Source organism: Tasmannia lanceolata, unplaced genomic scaffold, assembly GCF_043159265.1.
Source record: "Tasmannia lanceolata isolate RefF3 unplaced genomic scaffold, GAP_Taslan_0.1 ptg000054l, whole genome shotgun sequence".
NCBI lineage: Eukaryota > Viridiplantae > Streptophyta > Magnoliopsida > Canellales > Winteraceae > Tasmannia > Tasmannia lanceolata.
The window spans coordinates 2050153-2063648 of NW_027518731.1; the positions used below are offsets into that span (position 1 = coordinate 2050153).

Here is a 13496-nt window from a genome sequence, read left to right on the forward strand (position 1 = left end):
TGATTGGCCCAGGCGCTACATGGCAATGACACGTCTCACTGTCCTCTGGGTTAAGAGAAAGCGGCTTATTAGGCGGTATGGTGGAGTGTGGCTTCTCGGCGCCATGCTGCCGAGGACTCATATATTTGCCGAGGACTCGTTTCGCCATGCCATGTGGCGACTTTTGTCCGGGGGTTTTCAGGGCCTCTGTTGGAACATGTCAGCATGCAGTTGGAGCCCTATTTTGACCCCAACACTTGGAAAACAAAATTCTAGGGTCTTTTTCGCTGAGTTTTCTTAAAAAAACAAGGAAATCTATTAATTATGGAAAAAAAAAACCTCTTCATTCAAAATGAGCTAGCATTGAAAAATAAAAATAAAAATAAAAAATACTAGAAAAATTGCACCCTCCATCAAGTAAAGATGGCAAATATATTCGTCCCTATTTCTTACTTGGGACAGCCCCTCCAGTGTAAACTCCGGTGTAAAAGAGTAGTAATAAATACAATAGAGGGAGCTGCCCCAAGTAAAAAAAGGGGCGAATATATCACTTCCCAACCCTAGAGGCGGATAGGCCCCATGGGCTAAGATTCTAGCTCAATCCACACGGGTACTTGTTACAGTGTAAATCCCTTACACGTGTACCATTTGTAAGAAACGAGAAATTAAACTAAGGATGAGATCGAAGGACTACCAAAGTTTTGGTGTCTCTCAACGACACTGAAATTGTAGCCCGCACTACCAGTAAAATGTGGGGCGCGCTGCGCTTCTAGAATTGAAAGCCTTATCAAATAGCAAGTGATATATGCAGTCCTTGTTTTGATAATGGCACTCCTTATCTTATAAACACTTTTTGAGGGAGACCGTTATAGACAGTTCTCACAATCTGAAATTTCTTTCAAAATTCAGCTTTGAAAATGAGAGATATTCTTCTCTCAAACCCCACCTTCATTCCCTCCAAAGCCCACTCAAAACCATCTTCCCCTCTTCAAATTCACCATCCAACAGCCAATCTCTTCAAAGCAAAAAAATCCTCTTCTACTCAAATCCAAAAAACCACACCCAAAATCAAAAGAAAAAGATTTCTAGAGAAAGACGCATTCCCCTCCTCCTTGCCCCTCCATACCAAAAACCCACATTCAATCTATGAAGACCTTCACAGATTCGCAAGGCTAGGAAAGCTCAAAGAGGCCCTCACCATCTTAGACTACTTGGAAAAGCAGGGTATATTATTTGGATACTTTTAAAATATTTTCGCGAAATGAAATTTCCATTCGAAAGATACTTGTGTTGTGAAAATGTGTCATTTTGAGTAAGGGCATACTGGTGGTCTTGAACTCGGGGTGCAGACTGCAGCTCTTGTTCCACTTGCTTATGTTGGGAAATGAAAGTCTATAAGAGAAAGCTTAGGCAATGCTTCTCTCCGCATCCTATGTGTAAAAAACCCATAATCATTGCTCCCCATACAACAATATCTTTTGCAGGAATTTCATCAAACAGTTAGTATGCCCATTATTTTAAGTACAGGCATACTAGTGATTTGAACTCTGTGTGCAGCCCTTGTTCTTGGCGTAGGCATTGTATCGTCTGACTTATTTCCTGGTACCCGTATGCATATGTGAGGAAATTAAAGTTTATAAGAGAAAGCTTCGGCTTGCCTTGCCTACCTCTCATTTCTAACCTTCTTTCTATTTGCTTTGTGTTTCTACTTTGATTATTTGCGTCTCCACCAGTTGATCATTTGCCATGCCAATTTGTCCCAACAGGTATACCAGCAAACCCCACAACATTCTCTTCTCTTCTCTCGGCTTGCGCCCGAAGGAAAGCTCTGATTGAAGGGAAGCAAATCCATGTCCATATACGTATAAATGGCCTCGAAAAGAATGAATACCTCTGCACGAAACTCGTCCACATGTACACTTCATGTGGGGCGATCGAAGAAGCGAAGAAAGTCTTTTCAGAAATCCCAAACAAAAGTGTTTATCCATGGAACGCATTGCTTAGAGGCAATGTGATCCATGGGGGTCGAACAAATAATGAAACAATATCCGTATATTCGAGAATGCGTGAATTGGGGATTGATATGAATGTCTACACTTTCTCTTCTTTGATCAAGAGCTTTGCGGGCTCGCCTGCGCTTACCCAAGGGATGAAAGCTCATGCCTTATTGATCAAGAATGGAATTTTCAGCTCTTCAGTTATAATTCAGACTAGTTTGATTGATATGTATTTCAAATGTGGCAAAATTAGACTTGCAAGGAACCTGTTTGATGAAATTCTTGAAAGAGATATTGTTGTTTGGGGAGCTATGATTGCGGGTTTTTCGCACAATAGGATGAGGAGAGAAGCATTGGAGTATTTGAGGTGGATGAGGAGGGAAGGAATAGAGGCTAATTCGGTTATATTGACGATAATTCTGCCAGTGATTGGAGAGCTCTCGGCTCGAAAATTGGGTCAGGAGGTTCATGGGTATGTGATAAAAAAGAAGGATTATGTCAAACAGCTCTTCATCCAATCTGGGTTGATTGATATGTATTGTAAGTGTGGAGATATGGGTTCAGGAAGGCAGGTCTTTTATGGGTCCATGGAGCGAAACACGGTTTCATGGACCGCTCTAATGTCGGGGTACGCTTCAAATAGGAGGTTCGAGCAGGCTCTTAGAACGATAGTATGGATGCAACAAGAAGGTATGAAACCAGACGTTGTCTCGATGGCCACCGCCCTTCCGGTTTGTGGCGAACTAAAGGCTCTAAAACAAGGAAAGGAGATCCATGGATATATAGTGAAAAATGGGTTTGTACCCAATGTTTCCTTAGTTACTTCATTGATGATTATGTACTCAAAGTGTGGAAGTTTAGAGTATTCTTGCAAGTTGTTTGAGGGGATGGAGAGGAGGAATGTTATCTCGTGGACTGCTATGATTGATTCCTACTTGAAAAATGGGTGTTTCTATGATGCATTGAGATTGTTTAGATCAATGCAACTTTCGAAACATAGGCCGGACTCGGTCGCCATGGCAAGGGTATTAAGTGCTTGTGGCGAATTATCAGCTTTAAAGTTTGGGAAGGAGGTTCATGGGCAGATCTTAAAGAAGAACATGGAACTAATCCCTTTTGTTTCTGCTGCGATTATTGATCTGTACGGGAGGTGTGGAGAAATTGAGAAAGTGAAGTTCGTGTTCAATTCAATCCCTTCCAAGGGCTCAATCACTTGGACTGCAATTATAGAAAGTTATGGACATAATAATCGGTATAGAGAAGCCCTCGATCTCTTTAATCAGATGCAATCCGATGGTTTTGATCCAACCCATTTCACTTTCGATGTGGTTTTATCTATTTGCTACAGGGCTGGGTTTGCCGATGAGGCTCTTGAAATATTTCAGTCCATGACCAGAAAACACAATATCAAGGCATCCAAAGAGCATTACTCTTGCGTCATCGACCTTCTTACTCATGTAGGGCGCATTGATGAGGCGCAGAGGTTTATCAATATGAGGTCGACTCTGTTTGATAGTAGTATAGTGTAATTGAAACTTGTGGATGTATAGGTGTGCATTTGGTGAAGAGAACCTCCAACTGATTTTGGAACAGAATTGGGACTACAGATCAGATAAGCTAAAATGGGCGTAGTTTCAAAATTCCCCCACATCATCTCGCCTGAGTCGACTCCCTTTTACCTTGGCTGCAGCCTTGTCTGAATATGCATTTTGCCTTACAAGTTTCAATCAAGAACTCGTTTGACTCTCCCGAGTTTTGGACACATCAACTGAGTACTCAGCCACGTCACCCAAATACTCGATTGCACTGTGCCGAGTTGAATATAATTTTCTTTGGCCATGATTTGGCCTTAATCTGCATTTGAAACACTGAAAATGTGTGTGGGCCATGATGTTGTCCAGGTTAAAATGACAAGCTTCCAAGTTCCATTGAGGCTCTTTCAAGTTCATTGTTTCAGACTTTCAGGGATTTGTTTCAGCTTTTTCTAATTGCAGCAGTGATGTAATTTTTAGGTATACCAAGGTGATAGTTTTTTTAATTGCAGCAGTGATGTAATTTTTAGGTATACCAAGGCTCTTTCCAAGTTCATTGTTTCAGGTATACCAAGGTGATAATTTAGCCGCTGCAACTTTCTCTAAAATGACCGTCCTCCAATTACTTATATTATCTCCTATGATACAGGATGATAGTATTTTGTCTGTGTATACCTCATGAAAATATGGGAATCTCTCTCTTAAGACTATTTTTATGAATCTTTTGATTCTTCTTCATTACTGACAAATTTTTTGGGAAATGATATCAGCACAACCATGTTATAATACTTGCACAAACCCAGCTTGTCTTTTCTTTTTTAAGTGGCCTGTGAGTGCTTTTTGGGAACTGTAATAACCTTTAACAGTTCTCTAAATAATAAAAGACAAGAAGGGTTAGTGCAAATATCAAAACATGACTGCTGATATCATTTGCCAAATGTTATTGTCCTATTATCATTTGCGAACCTGAACTGCAACCTGAATTTGACCTCCTCAGGGTAAGGAGGTCAATCAAAAGAGAGATCTTAAATCAAGGTCCAGCTAATCGCCGTGTCTGTGTTAAAATTGCATGCAACCGAATGATCAATGGAGTTGAGCCTCAAAACCTTGCTGGATTTGTGAGACTATGATCATGTCATGTCCATGTTTTGAACATTTCAGAACCAAACGGGTTGCAACATTGCTATCACATGTGCAATCTGCTAAGATACCCAACCAAACAAGAAAAAATGATATAAAAATGAAGTTCAATAATAATGAAAAGAAACAATTAAGTTTTCTTTACTGAACAAAGAATGAAAATTAGATATTGAAATCCCCCCAAAAGTGGGCTCATTTATTATTAAAACCAACCTAGTATTTCTTTGTTCTCAGTAAATTTGACCATTTTATATCAGCCATGACAAGTTCATGACAATAAAGACAAAAAAAGAAAAAAAATAATGACATCCCGAATGACAGTAAAAATGTTGCCCTTTGTATTTAGACACTTAATGGTAAATGAATTCTCATCCTATGAATTGAATCTTCAGTAAAAAGTTTCTTGTAAATTTAAGCATTTTGCCAAAATTCTCCCATGCAATACCGTTTCAATTTCCTCACTGTGATTGGAACATATCTCTGCCTTCAAATTTTGAATCCCTCGGAGCGAAGGCATTGACGGTGAGCTTCAATCCACTTCGTGCAAGCATCTTCGCCGTGCTCTACAATGCATTCATCTCTCAGTCTCTTTGTGTCGGGGCACGCACAGCATATCTTCTTCTTAGGCTTTGGATCGGGCGTGGATTCTGCTGCAGTTTGTTCTTTGTTAATCTCCTTTGATCGTGACGAGACAAGGATCACGGGGGCAGCCTCTGAAACACTCATGACAACGAGTTCCTGGAGGAAATGTGTATTCAGCAATCATTAAGAAGGTAGGGTTAAATGCAAGATAATCAATGTACAACAATAATGTTGAACATTTTTCATTTTGAGAGAAAACAAGGAGTGTTGAAGGAAGAACAGTGGTTAGATAAGTAAAAGGAACCCAACGGCGAAAAGGCTCAGTGAGGAAGGGATTCATGACCAGGAATTGGTTCTCTAGGGATATTTCAGGAATTCTTGATGTAGTGGGCATTTCATGTGTTTTTAGCTCTCTTGTATGTTTAAGGGGTAAAAAGGTTTAAAATGACCTTGGAACAACAGCAAAACGAGCTGAAAACTCAACTCAACTCAACTCAACAAAGCCTTTGTCCCAAACTAGTTGGGGTCGGCTAAATGAATCCTTTAGAAAAAAATTCATACAGGCAACAAGTAAAATGGAAGATTACAAAACTCATACAATCAAAAGCTAGCACCTGTTGCAACAGAAATCCATATGACGGTATTTTCATGGATATAATCAAAGGCTACTGATATTTGAGTTGTGCGGATGTCTTGTATTCTGGCATTATATAGGAACCTGACAGACTGTGCACAATATATAAGTCAAGTGTAAGGGTTAGGAGTAGTGAGGTTTTCTTTGTATTTCCTTGACCAAGAAGAAGAGAAGTATGTAACCCTAAACCAAAATAGTGAAAGCTCTTCTCCCATGAACGTAACCACATTGCCGAACCACATAAACCTTGTGTTCTTTCTTGTGCGATTGTGTTTCTTTGCATCACTTGATTGTGTTACTTTGCATCACTTCTTGACGTTTTGTGGCATATCGTGTTTGATCTTTGTTGAGAAGGTATTTCTCGGTTTTTTCTACAAATCACACTACCATGTTTTAAAAATTGCACACTAACTCAACATTTCTTTTATTAGTTAACCAGATTTCAAAGGTTATTACAATTCCCAAAACGCTCTCAGAAACCAATTAAAAAAGAAAAGACAATGTGAGTTAGTTCAATTATCAAAACATTGTAGTGCTAATATCAGTAGCCTAATTAAAATTGTACATGTTTATGAACAAAACAGATCGCATGCACATGCTACAATCTAATCAGGCAGAGTAAAGAATCTCCATAGCTAGGTAACATTTTAGGGTAGAACCACTTATGTAAAGATGAGGTAATCAGATTAACAACCCATTCACACAGAAGTAAAACAGCAAGATCATTCATATTAGAGCTTGATCAAGATGGACAACCAAGGTCCAACTATTATCCGATTGAAGCTACCATGAAAGTCTATAACTCATCATTTGAAAACATGTCATGCATGTAGAGGCGTAAAGAGATCATCAAGAGCATAAAGTGAAAATCTTAAGACTTTTGTTTTTTGAAAGATTGCCAATTTTATTGCAAGAAGGGACCGAGATGGTCAAAGCACAAAAAGGGGAAACAAACAGAGAACAGAAAATACAAAGAAACTACATGTTAAAGTCACGGGGTAAGAGAGTCAAACAAAGCCAAAGCCTCTTTCGACATCCCTAATCTACCCAGGCTATCGGCTACCTTATTTGCCGATCGACGAACATGCTTAAACACATATGATGAGAGCCTCATGCAATCGAACATCTCATAAAAAACCTATTGAGCCTCCAGGGATTCTTATGGTCCCCTTTAAGCCACTTTATAATTTAAGGAATCCCCTTCTACTACCACATTCTCCAAAGTCCAAACCATGCGAGGCCAAAAGTTTAAGACCCTGGTGAGCTGCACAAACCTCAGCCTCTGTAGCATCTGCCTTCCTAATAAGACCCGCAAAGGCCCATACCACATTCCCTTGATCATTTCTTAGCACTCCTCCAATATCAGCCGGACCCGGATTACCCATGCTTGAACCATCAAAGTTTAACTTTAGGAGTCCGTCTGGCAGAGGATTACCCATTCAATGTCTAAAATCTTAGACGTTGAACATGCACTCCATCAAAGATGTCAAAACAAGAACAGTCAAAGATGAATAGCCAATGCAATTTTTTTTTTGAATGGTAATATCCAATGCAATTATAGGAGTTAAAAATTACCAAGTGAGATAACATGAGCTTAACTCCTAGCAATCTGAACTCACATCCTAAGCAAGATATTCAGATGAGCTTCACGCAGAAAACATTAGAATTAATGCAAGGATATCCTAAACCTTAGCAAAACAGAAATCTACAATCTGATTTTTTTCCAATAAAACTAAAAAGGCCCTTAGCTAAATGCTGATTTTTGTGGACTGTTCAAGTTGAGGAATTCCCCATTGGAGTCGTCACTGTCATTATATGGGAATGGGTTGGAGAGTCGCCACTTTTGTCTTTCACACATGGGAGCAGACATTTGAGTGCTAAAATTAATTTAATGAAAGTCACTATTAAAATTAAAAAAGAACCCTATGGGATATGGTGGTCATCCACGAAAGCTTATACAAGTTCAAGATTACTCATTCAACAGACACTGGTTGCAATTTTGTGAGTGATATCTTCAAGCAATCTACTCCTTTTTCAGTTTCTGATAAAACTTTTACCAAGTATGATGGAAACGGAGTAAGATCCACCAAAGTGGATAGTCTTCACTATGTGTAGTAACAGTTCAGTTGGAATGCTGCTCCAACATCTCTCCCCACATGAACACAAAAGGGATGGCAAAAAGTATCATACATAATGCCAGTATAACTAATAGTATCTATAAATACACTGAAGTGAAAACCAAAAACCACTATAGGTCTTTACATAGGAACCGAGACTTGCGGCAAGTTGCTCGTAGAAAAAGTGCTCTTTCCGGTCTTGCTCTTGCGCTGGTTGTTCAATACGCCCATTAATCAATCTCATTCGATCCATCCAATCAGATTGTGATGCCTGACCTACCGATGCATTTTTACATCCCACAGCTTCTGCAGATCACTTAGCCCCGTTCATCTTCGGCGCAAGAGCGCTCGATCAGTGAGCTATTAAGCACTCTTTCAAGGGTTCCAACATCGAAGATCGTATCAAGAAGAATTGGATCAAGATCAATCAACTGGTTGTTCCCTTCGATAAGAATGAGAACCCCTTTCTTGCATACTTTTTGTTGACGGACCGAAGGCGATCATAGAGTTAATAAAACATTTGTATTGCTTAAGCGCTTGCCATTCTTCGTCATGTACTCCTTTTTTCTTCTTTTCTTGAGGACTTTGTAACGAAGATTGGTATCGACACAAGCTCATTCTACTGGAGACCAACTTGCCCCACTATTTGGCTCACCTGGTCAACGATGCCTGCCATCCCCGTCCCAACCACCTTACAAATAGGGCACTCCAAGCACGACATACTAATAAGGGCGTGAGTGTTAGGTACCTGACCAATACGCCAAAAGCTCCTGAGCTGATGGAACGTGTTAGACTAGGCCCTTTAAACCTGTCCCAAACCGGGCTGAGTCCCACCTAGTCTCATACCTAGGTAGGCTCCTACTTAGGACAGGAATATTCCACCACGCTTCCATGTTTTTCGTTCTCGTCAGCCCACTCTATGGCGGCTTTCACTCTAGCCTTTTTTTCAGGTATCCCTTCCCACAATGTCATCCCTTCCGAGCAAGCCCACTCTGTGATAACTCTCACTCGGGCGCCCCTTCTGTGACTCAAACATAGGACGTGGTGGTTGCTCTAATATCAAATGTTAGGTACCTAAACAATACGCCAAAAGCCTAGAGCTAATGGGACAGGTTAGGCTAGGCCCTTTAAACCTGTCCCATACCGAGCTGGGTCCTAACTGGTCCCATACCTAGGCATGCCCCCACTTAGGACTGCAAGAGCGGTCCCTCTAAGTAAGGACCTTATGAGTAAAGGTTTTTCAACATACTAACCTAATACGGGTTAGGGGTGCAACTCCGTCAATAGCTGGGAATTTTGGTTGACCTTTTACCATAAAATTGGGTCGGGTTCGAATTGATTCTATATCATCTTTTAGCCAAAGCTCGAACTGACCCGACCCGACCCAAATCGCACCCGTAATAAGGGCATGAGATGGGACTTCTTTAAAGTTCATGACTGAGAGATTGATTTTTGGTTTTCAGGACAGATTGAAGATCTGCATGCTGGGGGGGGGGGGGGGGGGGGCAAGAGGACTAAAGGGTCGGGGATCGTTTTCGAAAGAATTCAAAGATTTGTTATCGATGGGGGACGCATTTGGAATTGAATATGATGAAGACTTGGGGGCGACTAACGACATGTTTCTTGCAATGGAGGCAACAGATAAGGAAGAGAAGAAGGTAAGAGAAAAAGAAATGGAAAAGAAGAATGGAGAAGGTGTTTAAGTAGCTAGGTTAGAAGATGGGTATTGACTTTTCCCTCAGTATAGTGCCTGATGGGGGTATCGAAGTTTTGATTGAATCTGATGGCTTTTGTTGAAGTTTCAGAGTTTGGGTCGTAGAACCGTAGAGGGTAAGTTCCCTCCATAATCATTCAAGATACCCATTGTTTAATAGCTTTGTGATTTGTTTGTCGTCATCCAGAAGTTTTCGATCTTCAATAGCCATAGCTTGAAAGATTCGTTCTTTCGCTTAAGCTCCCCTGTCTGGATACTCTAGCTTTGCTATATTTTATTGGAGGTTTAGATCAGACCTGCAGTTTTAGAGTTTCAGTTTGCAATTCTGCTCGTTTTAGAAGTTTGAAGTTTTGGTAGTTTTCAGAAATTTCAGTTTACCTGTAGTTTCAAGAGGTACTTGTTTAGAGGATCTAGAATTACGAGCAGGTCAAAAAGTTACAGACGAAAGTTTTGAAAGAATGCTATGAAAGATGTAAAAAAGAGATACTATAGAATAGAGGATAGGAAAAGTATGTGTTTTTCTGCACCTTATTTTGGTTACTTTTGAATTGGTCCCGGGCATGCCCGTGCCAATTCATCTTAATATTTTGTAATGCAGGTTGGGACTCCTTGTCCCGAATTCCATCTGAATATTAATGAAATATGTCATTTAAAAAAAAATAAAAAATTCCAATCTCCTCATATTATATCAATGCCTAATGAAATGAGGCCATGGATCAGAGTTCTAACAAATGGAAAAAGAAGAAAAAATAAACTTGCATTCCATATTTCAAATATCCACTACACAAAAATGAAAAAGCATATAAATAGCCATATAAAAAAAACCCAAAACACTAGCTAAAATCCATATCAAATCCCAAAAACTAAAACCAGAAAAACAAAGAACAGGCCACTGAGATTACATGCATCAGAAAACGAGTTCCATCTGAAAGAAACGAACCGAAGAAAAGATAATTAAAAACAAAGAGAACATCATAAGATCAACCTCTCTTGGGCAGAAAGAAAGCCCTAAAAACATAAACCCATGCAATTGTACACAAAAAAAAAACCCTAAATAACATCAACCCAAAACAAACCTTAATACGATTTCCGCCGAGAATAGAGACAACGCAGAGGGCGAGAGAACCTTCGAAGAGGAGATTTTGCTCAAAAAAATGAAGGGTTTTTGCTAAAGAAGTCGTCTATTTTGCTTTATTTGCAGAAACAGTCTTCTATTTTGACAATTTGCCCATTCAATTTGACAATCTGTGAGGACAATGCCCATCATAGAATATTTTACTCTAAAAGACCAAAATGTCCTTATATATGAAAAGATGAAAATTACCCTGTAAAATGACTAATATACCTGTGAAGTGAAGTGATATGTTTTGATAGGGTGGGTCCCACCAACTCAATTCAAACTAGGGGTGCAACTCGGGTCGGGTTAAGGCCAACCCTAACCCAACCCGAGATAGCATTCTCTCAACCCTAACCCAACCCAACCCGAGCCTCGGGTTGGGGATGGTCAACCCTAACCCAACCCGCCTCCAAATCGGGTCAGGTTGAGTTGGGTTGGGTTCAGGTTGAGTACAGGTTCATCTAGGGCCAAATAGAAAAATACGAGAAAAAATAGCATAATCGGAAAAATCTTGAGAAAATTAGAGGATGGAGGTCGGGTCGGGTTGCCAAAGGCCTCAACCCTAACCCAACCCAACCCAACCCGAGCTCAAATCGGGTTGGGGTTGAGCCCGACCCAAGTTGCACCCCTAATTCAAACAATTGAACCAGGTGGGGCCTATCATTTTGCCTCATGCTTTGATGGCGTAGGTCCCATTATCTCCACATAAGCCCATGTTTATGCTGGGCCCACAATTTTCAGACGCCCTGTTTTCTTTTGTTGCGGTGAGCTCTTTTTTTTACAGCCATGCATAAAAATGCTATTATATGTAGAAATGATATTCCCACACCCTTGATTCGAAACTAATCTTTACTTTCACGAGTATTTTGGTCTTTTTACAAGGTAATCTTTGTCTTTTTACATTTAAGGGCATTTTGGTCCTTTTCTCAAGGAGTAAAAAAAATGTCACAAATTGATGGTATGACCTGATTTGCAAAATTCGCTCAAACTGGATGAATCTATTTGCAAAATTTCAAAGACTTTTTGCAAATAGGACAGAGTAGAAGACTTCTTTTGCAAAAATATGCAATCCAAATGAGTCAGGGGTGCAACTTGGGCCGGGTCGGGTTGAACTTTTGCTAAAACTGAATTGGAATCAACCGAACCCAACCCGATTTCATGGTAAAAGCTCAACCCGAATTCCCAAAAATTGACCCCAGTTGCAACCCTACAAGAGTAGAACTCAGCAGTGCAAAGAAAAAAAAAGGCATTGTTTGTACACAGGTGGTCGGCACCGACCTGGCCCCTCACTCCAAGGGTATAGACTTGATTTTTTGGGAACTTCCTGTGACCATCACTTCCATCACAAAGTAGAAAAGACTAGAAAAAGCATAACATTTTATCATTTCGTATGTCCCATGTGTGCTTCTATATAGTTTTTCAGTACATTATGTGGATTTAGGAAGATCTCTTATGAACTGTTTTACTTATTGTTTGTACAGATTAGAAAGAAAAGACAGGAATAGTCTTCTTTAATGCCAACTCTAAACTGCTTTTTGGTGTGATTTTCAATCTAAAGGTTTCTTTTTCTTTGTAATTAACTTCAGTCACACTCATAGGTGACATTTTATACATTACACTTATTATTCTGTCACAAATTATCGTATCTTGTTCATCCCTAATATTCGGATAAGCATAGTTACACACTTACACGTGAGCTGAAAGATAGTCTTCCTTGTAGAACTTGATTTGCACAATCAAACCATAAGCATGCGAAATTGAACAAGTTGAACGCCAGAAAGGATCGGGCACAAATACCTCTATTCGACGCTTTTATGATTGACGATACTCGATCTTGCTGTGATTCAAAATGTCTACAAAATGAAAACTTACTGAAGGTGTGGTCTTCTACTCTCTTTACTCCTATGGGGAGAAATAACAACCTCATATGAGAGAGCAGGGAATCCTAGAATCTGCCCATTATGGAATCTTGTTCCTCAAATAAGCTTCCTTACCTTATTGGGCTTACACTGGGCCCATACATCGCACACACATGGTTAAGGTGTTCCTAGTTCAAAACGTATTGATCACCTAACCGTCTATGAGCCGATGTAGATTGCTCTTTACTAATCAAACATTCTCTACAATTTGGTTTTATAAAATCCAAAACATTAGCTATACAAGTGTTAGTATTTTTAAATCAAAATTAGAGTTGAAAAGTCAAAGATACTTTTTCTTTGTATTTAAAATTTAGAGGGAAGATTCAAATTTAAGTTTCCATCTCCTTTTTAGAAGGCAAAAGTCTTTTGCTTGAATGGGAATTTGAACCCAAGACATCGATGTGTGTGTGAACATTGTGCTCTCTAAACCAAGGCAAAATAAATAGTCCCACATGGGAGCCTGAGAGAATCTTTCTCATCCATATAAGATGGAGAGTTGGAGAAAGGCTTGAGCCTTCAAGAGGCTTTAGAATTTGTTGGGTCTTGGGCTTTTAGAACAGCACAAGCTCATGTGTAAAAAACACACACGCGCGCGCGCCTCGCCTTGTCGGGCCGGCCCGTGGTCCGGGTTTAAATGTTATTTTTATTGCAAAAAACCGTTTTGATTTTTACCCTTTGGTTTTGATATAGACACACCACCTTAATTGCAAAGAACCGTTTAAGATCTCAAAAATGACTGTTGGGAGAAAAAAACGTTACTGGCCT

The 13496-nt window shown here is 39.8% G+C and overlaps 2 protein-coding genes across 2 annotated transcripts; one reads left to right on the top strand and one right to left on the bottom strand.

The window, feature by feature from the left end:
- Window positions 1-840: 840 nt before the first annotated feature.
- LOC143864726 (Pentatricopeptide repeat (PPR-like) superfamily protein) lies at window positions 841-4064 on the top strand. Its single transcript, XM_077375513.1, has 2 exons — window positions 841-1203; window positions 1746-4064. Exons 1-2 carry the CDS (start codon window positions 897-899, stop codon window positions 3503-3505), a joined length of 2067 nt encoding a protein of 688 aa, XP_077231628.1. The 5' UTR covers window positions 841-896; the 3' UTR covers window positions 3506-4064.
- Window positions 4065-4810: 746 nt separating this feature from the next.
- Window positions 4811-10937, bottom strand: LOC143864755 (cytochrome c oxidase copper chaperone 2-like). The gene is made up of 2 exons (XM_077375560.1): window positions 10772-10937; window positions 4811-5386 (listed from the first exon to the last, which is right to left on the bottom strand). The coding sequence occupies exon 2, from the start codon at window positions 5372-5374 to the stop codon at window positions 5135-5137; it is 240 nt and encodes a 79-aa protein (XP_077231675.1). The 5' UTR covers window positions 5375-5386; window positions 10772-10937; the 3' UTR covers window positions 4811-5134.
- Between the last annotated feature and the right edge of the window lie 2559 nt (window positions 10938-13496).

What these genes read in the sequence shown, in the direction of transcription:
- LOC143864726 (XM_077375513.1), top strand. Translation starts at nt 897, where the DNA reads ATGAGAGATATTCTTCTCTCAAACCCCACCTTCATTCCCTCCAAAGCC. An exon ending in AGACTACTTGGAAAAGCAGG is followed by an intron (nt 1,204 to 1,745) that starts GTATATTATTTG and finishes TTGTCCCAACAG; the next exon opens with GTATACCAGCAAACCCCACA.
- LOC143864755 (XM_077375560.1), bottom strand. Translation starts at nt 5,374, where the DNA reads ATGAGTGTTTCAGAGGCTGCCCCCGTGATCCTTGTCTCGTCACGATCA.